The sequence below is a fragment of the Hibiscus syriacus genome, unplaced genomic scaffold (assembly GCF_006381635.1).
Source record: "Hibiscus syriacus cultivar Baekdansim isolate YM2019G1 unplaced genomic scaffold, ASM638163v2 tig00015426_pilon, whole genome shotgun sequence".
Classification (NCBI taxonomy): Eukaryota; Viridiplantae; Streptophyta; class Magnoliopsida; order Malvales; family Malvaceae; genus Hibiscus; species Hibiscus syriacus.
The window spans coordinates 696,735-715,786 of NW_024062362.1; the positions used below are offsets into that span (position 1 = coordinate 696,735).

At 34.9% G+C, this 19,052-nt stretch overlaps 1 protein-coding gene and 1 long non-coding RNA gene across 2 annotated transcripts; one reads left to right on the forward strand and one right to left on the reverse strand.

Annotated features, from left to right (window-relative positions):
* The first annotated feature begins 1,788 nt into the window (after positions 1-1,788).
* LOC120207811 lies at positions 1,789-4,261 on the forward strand. The gene is made up of 5 exons (XR_005524241.1): positions 1,789-2,096; positions 2,184-3,027; positions 3,208-3,319; positions 3,954-3,998; positions 4,087-4,261. It is a non-coding gene; the product is annotated as an uncharacterized LOC120207811 (long non-coding RNA).
* Positions 4,262-14,517: 10,256 nt separating this feature from the next.
* LOC120207859 (probable aquaporin NIP5-1) lies at positions 14,518-17,433 on the reverse strand. The gene is made up of 4 exons (XM_039207277.1): positions 17,200-17,433; positions 16,093-16,512; positions 15,942-16,003; positions 14,518-14,728 (listed from the first exon to the last, which is right to left on the reverse strand). Exons 1-4 carry the CDS (start codon positions 17,416-17,418, stop codon positions 14,533-14,535), a joined length of 897 nt encoding a protein of 298 aa, XP_039063208.1. The 5' UTR covers positions 17,419-17,433; the 3' UTR covers positions 14,518-14,532.
* Between the last annotated feature and the right edge of the window lie 1,619 nt (positions 17,434-19,052).

Sequence of the window (19,052 nt, forward strand, 5' to 3'; positions counted from 1 at the left end):
GACGTATAACTGAGCATTGTTCATAATTTCAAGAATTTGATCTTGATTAGTTGAGCTATATTTCGATCATAGGCTTCAAGTAGCAAGACGAAGGGGAAATCAGTTGTTCGTTGAAGCAATCCATGACATTGTTGTACATCAATGAGTGTGTGGTCAATGAGACATGTCCATTGTTAGATTTTAATCAAATTAATTGATCAGACTGAAATTCAATTCGGTTAATTGATCTAATTAGATGTCAGATTAGTTAATCATTAAGAAAATTTTCAAAGATAAATTATCAGTTAATTCGACTCAAAATTAGTTAATTAACCGAATTAATTGAAGCATAGATCAACTTACCTCAGTGGTTAAAGGAATCGTTGTTGCTTTTAGAGGTCACGGGTTCGAGCACCAACGACTGCAGCTGGGTGATTGTGCATTCATTGTCAAATTAATCCAACTAAATATAACAAATTTCAGTTAATTCGAAAACCGGTCGAATTAATTGAACTTTGTTCGATTTGATTAATAATTTTTAAAAAAGTTTCAATTAACGATTAATTTTTTTGATTAATTTAGTTCACTTGGTGATCGAATTAACCGTTTGTACACCTTTGATGTAATCGATGGTCATCGTGATCCTTAGAATTACCTATGAACTTAGGCATATGCTATCCCCTTGAAATAAAAAAGGTCCTTCGAAAGTTCGGGGATCGAAACTCAACTCAAAGTAAATTATTTTATCCTTTTCGGAGTTGGCATTTTTTTTTGGTGAGGTAAGGCGAATGCTTAAATTTACCTTTTTACTGAATCAATGTCTTATCAAAGATTTTTTTAGACAGGTTCGAGAATCGATTACGTGTGAGGACGTATGAGTATCCAACAACACTTGAAATTAGTACCAACACAATAATGGGTCGCCTTAATTACGAAAATTACAGTCCGAGTCAAACTTTAAAATAAAGATCTAAATTATTTCCCTTTAAGAGTTCATAATTGTAAAATTAAATAAGTTAAGGGTATATACAAAATAAAAAAAGAATCAAATATAACTTACAAAATTGGGACAAAAGAGTCGCACATAATGATACAAGTGAGCTTAAAAAAAGCATATGAAGTTTTTAAGTTCAACGTTTTATGTTGAATGTCTAAAGATTTAACCCTAACGCTATATTGTAGAAAATTAAATAAACTTACTTTAAATGTTAAATTACGAAAAGTTGAATAGTGAGAAATGTTCTTTTTGAGTAGACATATATCATATCTCGAAACTAGTTTCATTGAATAAATATTGTAGAAGATCAGAACATTAAAATGTCGAACCTTTAGATGATTTTTTGTTGATATCGAGTGGTTTTCATGGAAAACCAATCCAAAATGAAGAAAGAGGAGTGACATGTGGATATTTTGGTATCAATCTTGACGTGAACGATGATTATTGATGAGCAACGACTAACCAACATAGTTTATTAGAAAAGTTAACAATTTTATGTAGGAACCAAATTGGTACGTAAATTAAAGTTTATAAGGGAAGAGATGATTTTTAAAGATATTTGGATTAGGACAAAATTGATAAATTATATAAGTTTTAAGGACTAAAATTATTATGACATTATACCAAGTCACTATAAATTTAACTATACAATGATATGTTTGTAACAATATTTGAATTGAGTGACTTGTTTGTAATAATATTTTAATTAAATGACGTTTTTGTAATAATATTTTAATTGAGTGACATGCTTGTTACCTGAAATAAAGTGATATGTTTATAAATTTAACTATACAATGATCGTCGGCGTCTCTCTGATGTCCGCTTCCGCCGCCGCCGCTCCTGCCTTTTGAGGTTAGCGTCTCCATTCACCGCTTCTTTCTTTCATCATAGGCTCCGGTACCGACTTTATTTGTTTTTCATTCTATTTCTATTATTCGTCGGAAAATTTTCGATAACCGCCAGATTCTGTGTTTCAAAGAGATTGCGATTAGAACAGAAGTTATAAGAAAAGATTAATCTTTTAAGCTCTTCCTAATTGAAGAAGTGGCGAAGCGTTTTCTATGGAATCTTCCATTTGTCCCTTTTGTCACCTTTCCCTTCCCTCCTCAGAACTCCAATGGTACGACCTTTTCTCCGCTCTCAGTTTTCTTTTCTAATTCGAACTCTGGTTTAGGATCAGAGTAATAATAGTAAATATTTGATTTAGGCACGCTAACAGTCACTTCGAGGATGAAGATAAGGAAGCTAAAGACCTGGAATTGGCTAATCAGATTCAATTCGCTTCTTCTTCAGGCTCCAATAACGTGGATAGCATTTCCTCCTTGATTGGTTTACAAACAAGGGGAAATTATTACCATGTTAAAGATGGTTTGATTTCCTTGCTGAGAAATTGTTTAGAACTAGAGGCCCCGCACAACTCATCAGTAACCATTTTGTCTGGCTACGATGATTATTTCCATAGTGTTCCATCCATAGATGTTGGTTGGGGTTGTGGCTGGCGTAACATTCAAATGCTAAGTTCTCATTTGCTCGCTCATAGACAGGAAGCTAGAGAAGTCCTGTTTGGTGGGCCAGGTTTTGTTCCTGATATCGCTTTCCTTCAACGTTGGCTTGAGATTGCTTGGGAAAGGGGATTTGATCCTCCTGGTGCCAAGCACTTTAACTGCAAAATCTATGGTACCAGTCACTGGATTGGGACTACTGAATGTGCTTCACTTTTTCGTTCATTCGGTCTTTGTGCTAGGGTAGTTGTCTTTTGTCCCAAAGAATCTGAACAGCTCTTCTTTATGTTCCTGGTTCTACTCTTGGACAACCAGTGACGCAAAGGAATGCAGTTCAAGTTTCTGGACCTATAGTATGGATAGATATGTTCATCGCCAGCATGGTTTGAATAAGGGAAGGCACTCTTGTGATGGATCGGGCAAATTGAGTTATAATTCTAAAGGGAAAAGTGAGGGGCCTCAGGTTCTGATAGACTGGGTGTGGAATTACTTTTCAGATAAAGGGCTAACTGTATCCAGTTCCAGTCAAGTTGTAGTCAGCAATAGAGCGTAAGTAATCATCAACATTGCTAGCTATACTTTGTTTAATGGTCCCTTTTAGCTAAGGTACCAATCAAAGGAATGTCATTCTGTTTTTTTCCATTTTTTTCTTAATTTTAATAAGAAACAGAAGACTAAGTTCCTTATTACATTCTATGATCCTGTTTTTACTGTAGCTTTTATGGGCAGGCCTTTATACTTCCAACATGATGGACGTTCAAGAACAATCATTGGGATTCAGGTTAAAAATTAGCAGAATGGGATGCGTCAGTTCAATCTCTTGATTTTGGACCCTTCTGAGGTGATTACTACTCATGTAATCCCTTTGTGGTCATATGATATTCTTAACAGCTTGTAGACATTGAAAATGACACCATTAATAAATATTTTACTCAGTTTAGTTATGAATCATGATATTGTCACTTCATTGAAGTTTTGATTATACACTCCGTCCTCACCCTGGCTATCTTTTATAATTTTCCCATGCATTTACTGTGTTTGAGTACTTTGCTTTATTTCCACATTTATCATATACAGATTTGTAGAGATAAAGTTCGACCTGTTTATGCCTGATTATATTTAGTTGACAGAAGTTGTATGGTATGATTATCAGACGGTAACCATTTTATTTGCAAACTCAAGCCAAGCCATGAACACCATGTTAAGACTTTGCCCTTGAAATTGTAGACTTAAATACAATTCACATGCTGATTAAAATTGTTCCGTGATCAGAGAATTAAAATTTGGGGAACATGTACTAGAAAAGGTTCTTTTGCCTGCGATTGGAACTTGCAGGGGTGTGTCACTACTCGCAAACCATTTTTTCCTCATGCTACCAGAACCTAGTTTCTTTTTCTTTTTTTATGTTTGTGTCAGTGTCGGTTATTGTGATTGGAACTTGCAGAGGTGTCACTAGCCGTTTTTTCCTCATGCAGAAGCTTATAAAAAGAGTACACACCTTGAAGAAGCCACAGTTCCAGGTTACAATTCAACTGCACAAAAGATCTCTCTTATAATTGACTTTTATTTAAAAAGATATTTGTTTATATTATTTATCTTCCTTTTCAGTTATGCTAAATTGATCCTGGAATTACTAGCAGGGAGGAGCTCGAAGAACTCAAAACTGTAAATAGCATGCTCATTGAATTGTAGAAAAATATAGTGAAATTGTGTCCTTGGGTACTGTGCACCTATTTCTTGTAAAGTTTTGTGCCCTATCCTTTTTTTCATGACAAAATGAATAGAAGACCTTTTTCCAGGATATCCTGCTGGTGTTGTCTATGGATTTCACTAGTTCCCTTCTATAAGTTGCTTGTTTTGTCTGATTACGCCTTTTTTTAAATTATTTTATTTCCGATTCATGGTTGCTTCATGTAAAGAAGTTGACAATTGACATATGTATGCTTTGACATTTGCTGGTCTCTAGAGTTGCATTAATCGCAAACAAGCTTTCCTTCAGTGCTATTAATGAATAGTGATATTAGAGTTGGATGTCAATAAATCCCAGAGCTATGTTCGTTTTAGACTTCACATCTATAGTGTCATTTCGTTCATGGAAAAGGATGGTGTTTCTGGTAAGTGCCTATTCCATCGCCTCTTGCTTTCTTCCATTTGAAAGTTGGCAACTAGTTTCCTGACAATTCTTATCTTCACGATATGGTAAAGCAGGTGAAAAATATGGTTTGCCATGTGATCAAAACTAAGAGATGAAAAATATTCTTATTTTTCTTTATCTTCCAAAGATTCAATAGATTACAATTTATAGGAAAGTAGACAACAAAGAATAGGAAATGATTCCTAAAAATCTAGAACTAAGATTTAGAGATTATTTACACTAATTCAACTCCTAGGAATAACGAATAATTATGTTCCTTAATTTTCAGAATTCCAACACTCTCCCTCAAGCAGGCGTGTGGATATTTATCAAACCCAGCTTTCCACTAAGGTCTTCGAACAGATTTTTATTTAAACTTTTAGTTAATAAGTCTGCAACTTGTTGTTTAGTGGGTACGTAGGTTTTGTTCACTTACCCCGAATCCACATTTTCTTTGATAAAATGTTGATATATTCCCACGTGTTTGGTACGGTAGTAATAGACTAGATTATGTGCTATATTGACTGTTGCTTGGTTATCACAGTACATCTTCATGGGTCTATCATATGGTATTTTGAGTTCCCCATCAATCATTGTATCCCAATTCCTTCGCATTTACCATGAGACAAAGTTCGATACTTAGCCTCGACACTGGTTTGAGCTACGAAGGATTGTTTTTTACTTCTATATGTCACAAGATTATCCCATACATAGTTATAGTAGCCACTCGTAGAGCGCCTATCATTCACTAAACCTTCCTAATTCGCGTCAGTGTAAATCTCCACGTATCGACTTTCAGTTTTCTTGAACTGTAGACCTTTATCTGATGTTTCTTTCAAATACCATAGCACTCTGTAGGCAACCTTTAAATGTTTTGCCCTTGGAGCATACATATATTGATTGATGACACTTACAACGAATGTAATATCGGGTCGTGTGTGTGATAAATATATGAGTTTTCCTACGAGCCATTGATATCTCCCCTATCAACTTCTTCTCCATCCTCATCAATGCCTAACTTCAAATTGAACTTCATTAGGGTCTCGGTAGGTTTGCAACCCAACATACCAATTTTAGTTAGCAAATCGAGAGCATATTTTTGCTGAGAAATTGAAATAACCATCAGAGTCCTTGTTAATTCCATTCCAAGGAAGTATTTGAGGTATCTCAAGTCCTTAAGCTCAAATTCTATGCCAAGGAACTTTTTTTAATTAATTGATTTCACTCAAATCATTCCTTGTGAGGACAATATCGTCAACATAAACGATAAGAATAACATATTTTCCAGTTCTCGAGTGTTTGTAAAACACATATGATCCGTCTGCCCCTGAGTGTATTTTATGCTAGTCATGGCCTTTGAAGACTGTTTCAACCCGTATAAAGACTTTCTTAGCTTGAACACTGACCTTCTTTTCTTCAAACCTTGGTGGAAAATCTATATATACCTCATAGTTTAATTCACCATTAAGGAAGGCATTTTTTTACATCTAATTGAGTCAAAGGCCAATCGAGGTTAACAACAAGAGAAAAAATAACTCGAACAATATTAAGTTTTGAAACGGGTGCGAATATCTCATCGTAGTCGAGGCCATAGTTTGGGTGAAACCTTTGGCCACAAGCTGAGCCTTGTGCCAATTAATATTGTCGTCGGCTTTGAATTTTGTGGTGAAGATCCACTTACACCCTACTGTTTTTTCCATATGATAGGCTGAAACTTGCCATGTTCATTGTTGTTTAGTGCCTTCATCTCTTTCATGATAATGCGTTTCCATTCGGTTGATTCAAGAGTTTCTTTCACATTTCTTGAGGTCTCTACATGATTAACATTAGCCATAAAAGTCTTGTATGCCTTTGATAAATTCTCATAAGATACAAATCGAGAGATAGGGTTCTAGGTACATGTCTTTGTGTCCTTACGAATAGCAATCAGAAGATCAATGGATGATGAAGTATGATATACTTCTAGTATAAAACAATCATCGATTTTGGATAAGATTGGAACGATTGTTGTGTCAGCTTCAGAAGAATGACAATGTTGTGAATAAACAAGTAGTTCAAGAGCTCGTTGTTGTTGATTTTCAGAGGTATGAGGTTGTTGTGTTTCGGTGAGAAGGTCAACAATGGGAAGAACAAAGTTATTTTTCAGCAATGTAGGAAAACGTGCAAGTATGGAATTATGAGAACATCATGGTTATTTGGGTTAACAAAATTTTGTGTGATAGGAATGGTGGGATAGGATCGAAAGGTATGATAAGAAGAGTATTAAGATTCTCATCTTCATTGAGAATCTCCCATTAAAGATGAGTTGTTGAAAAATAGGGTTTAAATTAAAAAAATATGACATTACGAGAGACAAACATGTGACGTAAGGTTGGAGAAGAACACTTGTACCCTTTTGTGTGGAAGAATAACCAATAAAGACACATATGTTAGCTCGAGGATCCAGTTTAGACTATTTGGGTTGATGACAAGAGACAAAGGCCCTGCAACCAAAATTTTTAGCTGGTAGTGTAGGAACACAAAACAGTGGAAAGGCATTTTGTAGGGCATTTAAAGGTGTTTGGAGGTTGAGGACTTTGGAACAACTAGTAAGTGTCAATTTTTTCTCTCAAAAATTTATTTTTCCGTGGTGTGTCGGGATATGAACTTTAGTGTATAATTCCTTGATCGAAAAGGTAAGGGATTAAAACAGAGTTGAAGTATTCTCTTCTATTATCGATGTGGAGCATGTGTATGGTGGAGTTAAATTGATTTTGGATAATAGAATGAAAGTTTTGGAATATTTTTAGTGTTTTATATTTTTCCTGAAGAAGATAGACCCAACATAATTTATTATGGTCATCAATAAAGGTGATGAACCATCTAGCTCCCGAGGCATTTTTAACTAGGTTAGCCCCCAAAGGTCATTGTGAATTAAAGAGAACGGTTGGGATTGAATATAAGGTTTAAGGGGTATGACATACAAATATGTTCAGATAATTGGCAAGTTTCACATTTAAAGGAATTGGCATTTTATTACGAAATAACTAAGGAAACAAGTGCTTCAAATACAAGAAGTTTGCATGCCCAAACCTATGGTGCCTCAACATTATGATATCCTCATTCGAAGTAGAAAGAGCTAATCCTACTTGCAAGTTGTCTTGTTTATTCATATCATTGTGATTATCTCATAAATATAGTCCATTGTCTACCTTAGCAGTGTTAATCATCCTCCCCGATTTGTGTTCATGTATAACACAATCAAGAACAAAAAATTCAGCAAGGATATTTTTATCTTCAGTGAGCTTACTAATTGAAAGCAAGTTACACGATAAATAAGGAACATGTAGAACTATTCTTAAGTGAAAAGTTATTGGTGAGTTGAACAACCTCAATTCCAACAACTTGAGTATAAGTTATATGCTATTCGGATATGGGATTGGTTGTGACAGAGGGCACATGTGTGAAACAGGGACGAATTGCCTGTCATATTATCATAGGCGTCCTAATCGAGAATCTAAAAGGACTGATCACTATATTCAGAGGTGATATTAATGGCAGTACCTGAACGGCCAATGATCCACGTACGGTTAGTGTACCAAGCATCTTATGGAGAGTTTCAAGTTGAGATTTGGTTAGACGAACATCTAGGAAAACTTCATTAGATATAAATAAGATGCTCGAGGACAATAAAGCCTTCTTATCTTTTTGGTTTTTTGTTATTCTGGGATAGCCATGAAGCTTGAAGCTCATCTCCTTTGTGTGACTGGTGTAATTGCAGTGGATGCACTATAAGTGGTCTCTTGATTGATTTAGCCCTGAGTCACTTTCTACTCGAGTTTTCTGAGGTTGATGACCCCTAGAGATAAAGGTTGAGGTTTCAACATGACATGACTAGTGTTGGTCACGGATTTAGGTTCCTTCACATCTCTCATCTCGACTCGACGATGATTTTCCTCTCTTCGGACCTTTGGAAAGGTTCGACGATGACTGGTAAAGGCATTCTACCCAAGATGATCGCATACTTCATCTAATTCATGGTTAACTCTGCTAAAAGTTTGTATTGTTCTTTGTTGAATTGTGTCATGAACTTGGTGTCCTCTGTGCCTTCACCCCAGTTCACTTCATAATACATATTGAGTTCCTGCCATATGATCTTCAAATTGATGTAGTAGTGGGCCACTTCAACTGTCTCATGTCGAATTTCCTTTAACTTGAGTTTGATCTCGAACACTTGAGAGGCATTTTCAGGTCCGAATAATTTTCCTTGACTACATCACATATTGCTTTTACAGTCTTGAATGGTATGTAGCTACATCTTATATGGCTCTCCATTGAATTAATCAGTCATGCCATTACAATTAAATTGTTGAGTGCCCATGTACCATATGTAGGATTTGTTGAGTTTGGACGAGGGATTTATGTAACACCTTAAACCCGATTGGGCCTAAAGTGCCACACAAGGCTACCGAGGCAACCCCTGATTTTTAAAACTTGTTCATTTCCTTTTCAAACATATTGAATGATATCATAATAAAACAAAATTAACTTTTATAAAAACATATTACAAAACCAAATTTTTGTGACACATAATTTAAAATCAAATAATACAAACCCAAAGTTTAACAACCTTCCGTGACACATAATTTAAAATCAAATAATACAAACCCAAAGTTTAACAACCAAATACATGAGTAAGGTTCTATGAATACATTTTCCCACAAAACTATGATACAATACTTTGAAGGAGATGCTGAAAGTCCTGACGTGATGGTGCTCCACGAACTGCACAAGCTACTAACCTGTCAACGGAAAACATCTGAAGGTTGAGCTTACAAAGCCCAATAGTATAATCGCTAATCTAGAGCAGCATAAGAATTTCATAAACATAAGCATGCTAAAGACATGGTACTATGCGGTAGGTACATGCAAGATCTAGATCAAGTGCTACCTACTTAAGGTTCAATAGCTCTATCGCTATAGTTTGAGTCTCATACTTCCCTTAGTCTTCTACTAAGAGTCTCGCCATGAGTATACAAATATTGAGTCTCTAACCGTAATACCAAAATGACAGAATGAAATAAGAATGATACATAACCAAACATCAAATATACAAATATTTATTGGCATTGCTATCAATACCCGGAAGTGTCTTAGTACTGGTACTAAAGTGCCTCAATATTGATACGAAAGTGCATTCGCGCTGATACTAAAGTGCCTTAGCACTGCTGTCATATATATGGATATTTCACATATATATACTTTAGATGATCGTCGTGCATACAAGTAGCTCGGGTGTCCTCATCGTTTCTCGAGCAGTAAACAAAATCATAAGTCTTATGGAATCTTACCTCATAAGGTTCTTATGGCTATCACCCATATAGTATTTTTATCTTGTCATTATTATCATTTACAACACAAGCAGGTGAGAACGATCTATCACGTACTAATATTTTGATCTTTCCCTCTCTTAGATCGTTATGTCAAAGCTTAACAGTATTTTAGTGTCTTATGCCCTTAAGGCAATTCATAATCATTACTACCCATGCATACCTAAGGCTCAAAGGTCACACAACTCTGACATCGTAAACCCACTTCTCGTGAGTGTTCAGGCCTCTCACCCTAGTTAGCTCCTGAAGTGCCTCGTGCACTGATAATGCCCTACTAGGGTAACTAAAGTAGCCTGACAATACCTAGCATAGCTGGACTCACTAAAGTGAGTTATCCTATCACTAGTTGTTATCTCACATGTTCTCTCACCTGGAATGTTATGCGAAGGCTTATTAGACTGTTACAGTTATTATTTATTGAGCAACTCTATTCGGATCATTCGATACTTAATAACGCTTTAGTCTCTTTGGATTAAGGGAAGTCTCTACACATTTCGTGAATTAAATGACGATTACTGAGTTTATTGATAATTATCTGAAGCACTAGCTAGCCTGATCCCTGACTCGGGTTCATTATTGAATAACGACGCTCTAGTCTTTCTTATCGTACTTCCCTTCAATACCTCCTGAACTGAAAGGGACGACTTATACTTTTCGGGTTCACTAACGTTCTCGAAACTCACATTTTTTCTATTATCAAATCTGACTTATTCATTGTACCTCTTGTTGGTGCATCCCATGCAACAATCCTTGTCTTCAACAATCTGTATATGTCCTCGACCGAAGTTATTTCGACATATTATGCTTAATACGATCACATCGGTTGTAACCCAATCCTACGAGTGTTTCTAGGTATGATAGGTTGTTTATGTCCCTCACGGACTAAGTCTTACTATTACGAACCGTCCTTAGCTCTTACGGGCCGTAAATAGATCAAATCTAACCATCCAAAGTGAGTAGTATCGATACTCGCAGTATCGATGCCCCAGGGAAAATATTGATACCCCTACTATTAGTACAAAAAATGCATTTGTTGTGAAAATGGGGTCTCAGTATCGATATTGTCCCTGTAGTATCAATATTCCCCTTTGAAGTATTGATACTCCCTCCTAAAAACCCTAATTTTAGCCCCAATTCAACCAATATCGATACTCGAACCCTGAAAAGGTTTATTTAGGCTCGAAAATCACTCAAAAATCATCCCAAAAGACTTGGTTTGGTTTCTAAACTTATTTTGAAGCTTTACTAAATTGTTTAGGGTCTTAAGGTATCATAAAAATGTGTTATTAACACCTAAAACGTGATTTGCTTGAGAAATAAAAGATAAACCCTAAAATGCTCAAATCATCAAATCTTAACAAAATCTCTAAATTTATGAGAACTTAATACTCTAAAGGATTATAAATACACTACCTTGATGTTTGAATCCCGAAATGAACCTCCTTGCTTAGCCACACTCTTCTCCTTGGTGATTTGGATGAACCCCCACTCTTCTTTATCTAGGAAAAATCCAAGACTTTAATTCTTTAAAACTATGTTGCAAGGGGATTAAGAATGAAAATGAAACAAGAAAAAGGTTCAAGACCTTACCTTGGAACTATGGCTCTTAGAAAAGATGAAGGAATGAGAAATGAAGAAGAAGAGACTGAAGAGAATAGAAATAAGATGAGATATAAAACCCTAATTTGTAAATTGGGGAAAATGCACAATTAGCATTTTCTTGTTTTTCTACAATTTAAAATCCTTTATTTAATCCTAATTGGTCCAAATCCAAACCCAATGAAGCCCAACGACTTTACTTATGAATTTCATGGGTCTTTTACCTCTCGGTAAACTCGAAACTAGTAGCCCAGAATTTGGGGTGTTACAATTTCCCCGTTGATGTATCCCAATTTTCCATGGCCTCAAATCACCATGAGAAAATATTGAGACCACTGCAAAATGTTCTTTCCATCTAGACAATGTTTAATGATTATAGGAGGAAGTGATGTTACCATGAGAGGTTACCTGAGCGATATTTTGAGTCATGTGTGAAGTCTCAGATTTGGAAAATAAGACTTAAAGCTTTGATACAATGAACAAAACTAAGAGGTGAAAGTATTTTTACTTTTCTCTATCTTCCTAAGAATCAATAGTTTATAATTTATAGGAAAATAGACAACAAATAGTACGAAATGATTCTTAAAAATCTAGAACTACGATTTAGAGACTATTTATACTAAGTCAACTTCTAGAAATAAGGAATAATTTTATTCCTTAATTTTTAGAATTCCAAATCCATCCCCCATAAAGTTGGCAGATCCTCTCGAGCCATAGTGGGGCTAAGTGGCTACAACTCCTTCAAGTTAGTGCACAATCCTGTTGATTTCAATGGCCTATATAGTTATACCGTGTATATTATGGCAATGCTTAGTTTCATGTTCATATGCATTCTATGTGTATTTCTCATATCAATTTATTTTTTGTTATGTTGTTTTAAGCATAGATTCTTTGCATATGGCTTTCATGTTCTACTTAGCCTGTGGAGTACTGTTTCTTTCTTGGTTTCAACTCATATAACCTGATTCGGTGAAACCTGTTGTTTATTTATGATATAATGACAAAATAAGCTCTCAAAATTTGCATAAATGAGCACTTTGTTTACATTTTTTTAGTATTTTAATCCTTAATGTTTCAATTTTGTCAAAATAGTCACTGTTTGATGGAAACCGTTAGTTAACTAACAGTTAACGCAAGTTCTTGATATGACATTTTCACATATTCTTAATTAGTGATGTGGCACATGCTATATAACCAACATATGTTGACTGTCAATCAACTAATAATTTCCATCCATCATGAGCTATTGTAATAAAAAATTGAAATATTAAAGATAAAATGCTCTACAAAAATAAATAAATTAAAATGATCATATCAACAAATATATAGGACTAATTTTGTCATCACGTCTTTATTTATTATGCAGTAAATATGCTCCTGGTAGAGATAAGATCCCTCCCTCATAATTTGCAGGAAATTATGGGTCGCGGGATCTGCTGAATAGTTGTTTTGCTCCTGGGGAGGTAAGCCTAAAAAATGTATTTGGTTCAACGTGAATGCTGCATTTATTACAAGATGTCTACTAGTCAGAAAGATGAGAGAATCCAGAACATCACGTTTATTTGTTTACTTTCATGACGAAATGAATGCAAGATAATATATAGAGAGAGATGAAATTAGGGTAGTAAATGCATTTTTCATTGGAACATGAATTCATGTATTGGATGTCATGTTTTCGCACTCGTATGGATTCCTGTCGACTGCCTATTAGTTGGTTGCATAGGCGACATAATTCCATGCTGCAGGTGTTACCTGTTCATCTAGTGGATCGGACTAATTGAAGGGTAAATTGTTATGGTGTTACATCTTGAGCCGATATTAACGCCTTATCATTTCTTTCACTAGTATAGAATAATTATAAAGCAGTACCTGTTCAAAATACTTTTAATTATTTATATATCTATAGATAACATGCTTGAACTCGAGACTTTTAATGATAATAACTAGGGATGGCAAACGGGCGGGGCGGTGCGAATACCCCTTCATATATCTCCATATCCACATAATATTTTTGTATCCACCACCTATCCACCACCCACGATGGGTAAAACTTTTAAATCCACAACCGCCCACGTGAATACACTCTCAAATACATCCTCACACCCACTACTCAACTGAATAGTCACTACCCATTCCATACCCATATGTATCCATTAAAACCTATCAATTTGAGATAGAAGAAATGACGTTTTGTCAATTCTAAAAATGTTTATATCCTAACATTTGGTTGAACGACAAATCATGTCTAACAAAATTATAAGATTTATAAAATAGTCTCTAAAATTATACCTAAATTCATAATGGTAAAAAATTTATATGGCAGTGGGTTGACGAATGTGGGACGGGCGAATGCGAGGTGGGACTCAAATCAATCATCTACCCACTACCTACGGCGCGTATAATTTTTTATATCCACACCCTCCCATTACCTATTAAACTTATATTCATCCTCATCTCAATTGAAACAAGTACGATACAAAATACAAGAAATTATATATGTCTATCATCCCTAATAATAACCATCATTCTAGCTACTGAGATCGTTACTTCGTGCAATGCATTTCCATTTTTCTTGTAACACATTCATGACCACTTTTATTATTATGGTGTTTTGGCAGTATGATTCAGAGAGAGTCACGCATCCCAAGGCTGGCCAGCTAGTTTCATACATGATAAACTTGTGTATTGACAAGCATGGCTTAAGGAAATTACAGATCAAACCCCCGAGTGGTGCATCATTAAGACAGACAAAAAAGAAAATCCCAAAGACATTCGAAGAAGGAAAATACAAAACAAAGCGCAACATAATTCAACCAAGGTATGTAGTTGGTGGACTTGAGGTCACATCGCTTATTATCCCTTACCCCACACAATCATTACATATATGTGCGTGTTTTTCATTTTACAGGGACATGCACTAGAAGAAAGAAGAAGATTCAAAGGATGATATGATTAGCGTCGGAAGCTCCTGGCTTGGCGCGGCTGTTGGGAGTCATCATCGCGGAGCTTCACCAGTGTGTAAGTGGCGGAACCGATCACGGCGCCGAGAGTGGGTGCTATTAAGTATATCCACAGTGCCTTGTAATTCCCTGCTGCCACCGCTGGCCCCAATGTCCTGACTGGATTCATTGAACCCCCACTACATGGCCTGCAAAATGTGCAAACCCAAGCTCAACCACTACTCTATTTTCACCCTTTCATCACTACTTCATATTTTATGGGTAAATTACGCGTTTAGTAGTTAAATTATTAGTTTTGATCGTTTTATTATCTAAACTTTTAATTTTTTCAAAACTATACCTAAAGTTTAGTTTTATTTCATTTTAGTATCTATTTCAAAATTTAACATTAATCTTTGATTTTTTTTAAAAAAATTTAGGTACTAAAACGGAATAAAACTGATAGTTTAGATATTAAACACATTAAGTTTTTAACGATGATGTACTAAAATAAAACAAAAAATTAAATATTAGTTATGGTTTTGAAAAAAAAACTAAAAGTTTAGATACTAAAACAAATCAAAATTAATAATTTATGTACTAAATGCATAATATATATACCCTATTTTATTCAAGCCTTATTCTATAACCTGGCACTTCAATTTGATAAAATTTTAAATTGATATCCAATGTTGATTCTAAATTTAAGATAAACTACATATTTAATTATCTAGTTATTCTTATAGTTATGTTTTAGTTACTTAATTATTTTTTTGAAGTTAAATTTTGGTTTTCTGTTGTTAATAAAAAAAAAAACAGTTAATATGATTATTGTTCTCAAAGATGAAGTGACATTATTTTATGATGAATATTAATAATATCGTTAATTTTTTAATGTCGAATGACTAAAATGTAACTTTAAGTATTATTTTTTTAAAAAAAATTTGGTGATCAAAATAAAATTGTGTGAATAGTTTGATGACTAAATAAATAATTTACTTAAATATATTGAATGTCCTCAATAATAAAATAAATATTGTTTTCTCTAAAGTATTGGGGTTTAAATAACTATGTATGTAAGATATGAGTATGTTATATATTATTTTAAATATATATTATCTTATAATTATTTTATATTATTAAAAAACTTTAATATAATATTAATAATTTATTTCTATTCATATAAATATCCCTAAAAATAAAATTAAAGTGTGAAAAAAATCCTAAATATTGTATTAATGTTATTAAATACAACGTTTGATCCTTTTGATAAATCAATTAAGTTGTATACAATATTTCTAATATTCTAATACCATTTGACATTGCTTGATCATTAATTCTCCATTTTTTGTCCGTACACTACAGTAAATTGAGACAATATGAAAATGAATTAAAACATGGTAAATTGATTAAGGTACTAACCCAGCCACAAGAATGTTGAGCATTACGGTCGCTCCAACTGCTATTCCGGCCAGCTCTCCGACCTGTAATATAAACATGGTTACATTTAATCATGGCATTCCCTTGTCTTAAACCGAATTGTTACGATTGGAGGGAGAAGAGACGAACATACCGCGCGGGTGTCGGTGGCGACGGCGGTGACGACAAAGAGGAGATTAAACGTAATGAGGAACTCGAGCGCGAAAGCCTGTCCGTAGTTGACGGAGGGCACGGTGACGCCGCCAGACATGAAGGGATGAAAGACTCCTTTGAGGGCGAACGAAGCACAGATAGAGGCGGAGACCTGAGCCGCTATGTAGGCCGGAACCTGAGTCCAGGGAAAATGACGACAGACGGCAAATGCAATGGTGAGGGAAGGGTTAAGATGAGCCCCGGAGATGTGTCCGGTTGACAGGATTATTATCATCACCGCCAGCCCCGCGCATGCGGCGTTTCCGATCAGCGACTCGACGCCGCCGTACTTTTGGTTCACTATAGGTCCGGCTGTTGCCGCGAATATAAGGATAAAGGTTCCCACGAATTCTGCCCCCAGCTGCACACATAAGTCCATACCCCATTGGACGTAATTGAATATGAACCGAAATCATAATTAAGAAAAGGATAAATTACATATTTAGTCACCTACCAAACTTTACACTTTTGTTTTAGTAATACATCTATTTTTTTTAAAAAAAATTGTATTTGATTATATTTTAATTATCATTGTTAAAAGATAAACTAAATTGCTGACATAATAATTTTTATTTATTTTTTACATGATATTACTTTATGATAACACATCAATATGACTGTTAAATTTTAATGATGTGTGATCAGAACGAAACTGAATATAGAAGTATAGGGATATGTAGAGAATTAAATACAAAGATTATATTTAAAAATTAAGGATTAACCACATTTATCATTCAAATATTATTTTGTTCTGTTTTGATCGCTCACTATTATTTTTTTAAAATCATACCTAATGTTATATTTTAGTTTAATTTGATCATCAATTGTGAAAAAGTTAATGGTGAAGCTAACATGTCATCATTAGAAAAAAATAAAAAATATCACATGTGTGACTCTATTAATTTCTAACAATATGTGATCGAAATAAAATTAAAATGTAATATTAGATATAATTTTAAAAAATAATAATTGAGTTACAAAATCAAAAGAAAACAATAATTGAGGTACTAAATGTATAGTTTATCAAACAATCAAAGCGGCAGCGTACCTTCCGGGTAAGAGAGACGTCAGGCGCAGGGAAGTCGGTGAAGCATGTATGAGGTTGACCCCACGTCGGGGCAGTAACCGGAAGACATTTGCATCGCGGCATTGACTTCCGATCATAAGACAATGAGTCCACCCTCATCGAAGTGAACAGCGGCCCGCCCGGCGTTCCCGGCGTCGCCGGCGCCGACGCGGTCGGGGTTGCCGTCTCTTCGTCCGGCATTCTTTTTCACCAAAACAAACTCTTTTTATATATATTTTTTATAAAAGTGCAGCTTGATATGTTTTCTTTTTTGTTTTTTTAGTAGGACTTGAAGTAGTAAAGGCAAAACTTACATGCTTGATATGTTTTTATAAAGGTGCAGTTAAGGAAGAGTGAAAAGGAACAGCTCCAGCTTCAAATGAAAAGAGAAAATAAAGCTCAGAAACAATGGCGGATTTGATCAAAAGAAAAAAGAAGTGTGTCTTGAGATTACAAAAGAGACGACGAGACGAAGGAGAAGCATCGGGGGAGAAGGGTAGCTTAGTTGAGAGTGATGAGATAAATTACAAAATGCAATGCACCACGTATTTATAAAGCAGATCGAAGCTAGGGCTAGTGTTTTTCACGTTCTTCTTGGGTAAAATATGCAATTAGTACCTAACTATTAGTTTTAGTCTGTTTCAAGATCTAAACTTTCAAAATTTTAAAAACCATACCTAAAGTTCAGTTTTCATTTCATTTCAGTATTTTACCGTTAAAAACTTAATGCGTTTGGTTCCTAAACTATAACCCCCACAGACCGATGCGGGTGACCCAATCCGATCAGGGGTGTCAATTAAGGTCATCGGAGTAACCTACCATAAAAATGAGAAAAATAAAAATTTTCTTAAACCATTTCAAAGCGTAAATAATTTATAAATAAAATAAAAATTCAAGAATCATTCTGATGATAAAACATAATTAAATCATATACAATATCAAAATAAATTTCATACTCTGACATGAAAACAGTCTATGACCCACATGCCCTCTAATCATACATGTATCGTACTCTGCAAGAAATACCGAAGGAACTCCCATAATTGATGCCGATAGCTGTACAAGATTGATTCTTTAACCTGAAAAAGTGCATAAAAGAGTGAGCTTTAGGAGGCTCAGTAATACAGAACTACAAGATGATGTTGAAGGACATGCAAATAAATGGCAAGCATAAAATTTCCTTCTTGATTCAGGCATCTACAGGTTTTCGTGATGAGCTGAGGTTCCACTGATATTTCTCCAAGTAACATACATTAAGCTTATAGTTAAGAGGAAACGTTCAGAGGACCAGGTTCAGGAGATTGAAAATAGACATCTAGTGTGTTTCCATAAAAACCAGAGTAAATGAAATCACATTTTAAAAACAATAATAGTTTATTTTAGTAAAACAATTTTTTTAAAAGCCACTGCAATACCCTTTAACGACACTCCATATGTACTTCCCCATAACTGAATGATGAGTTGAGGTTCCACTGATATTTCTTCAGGTAACGGACATTAAGCTTATAGTTCAGAGGAAACGTTCAGAGGACTGGTTCAGGAGATTGAAAATAGACATATAGTGTGTTTCCAAAAAAAAAACCAGAGTAAATGAAATCATATTTTAAAAACAATAATAGTTTATTTTAGTAAAACAATTTTTTTTAAAGCCACTGCAATACCCTCTAACGAAACACTCCATATGTAGTTCCCCATAACTGAATCCATAAGGACTTACCTTAGGCTCATTGGGCGTAGGAGCCAATCTAAGAGAGCACATTGGGTCTTTAAGGACTCACACTAGCCGAAGCGTAGGAGCCACCTGAGGGGAGTACTCTAAGGTCCATAAGTACTTT

What these genes read in the sequence shown, in the direction of transcription:
- LOC120207859 (XM_039207277.1), bottom strand. Translation starts at nt 17,418, where the DNA reads ATGCCGGACGAAGAGACGGCAACCCCGACCGCGTCGGCGCCGGCGACG. An exon ending in TCGCCACCGACACCCGCGCG is followed by an intron (nt 16,004 to 16,092) that starts GTATGTTCGTCT and finishes TTTATATTACAG; the next exon opens with GTCGGAGAGCTGGCCGGAAT. An exon ending in CTCAACATTCTTGTGGCTGG is followed by an intron (nt 14,729 to 15,941) that starts GTTAGTACCTTA and finishes CACATTTTGCAG; the next exon opens with GCCATGTAGTGGGGGTTCAA.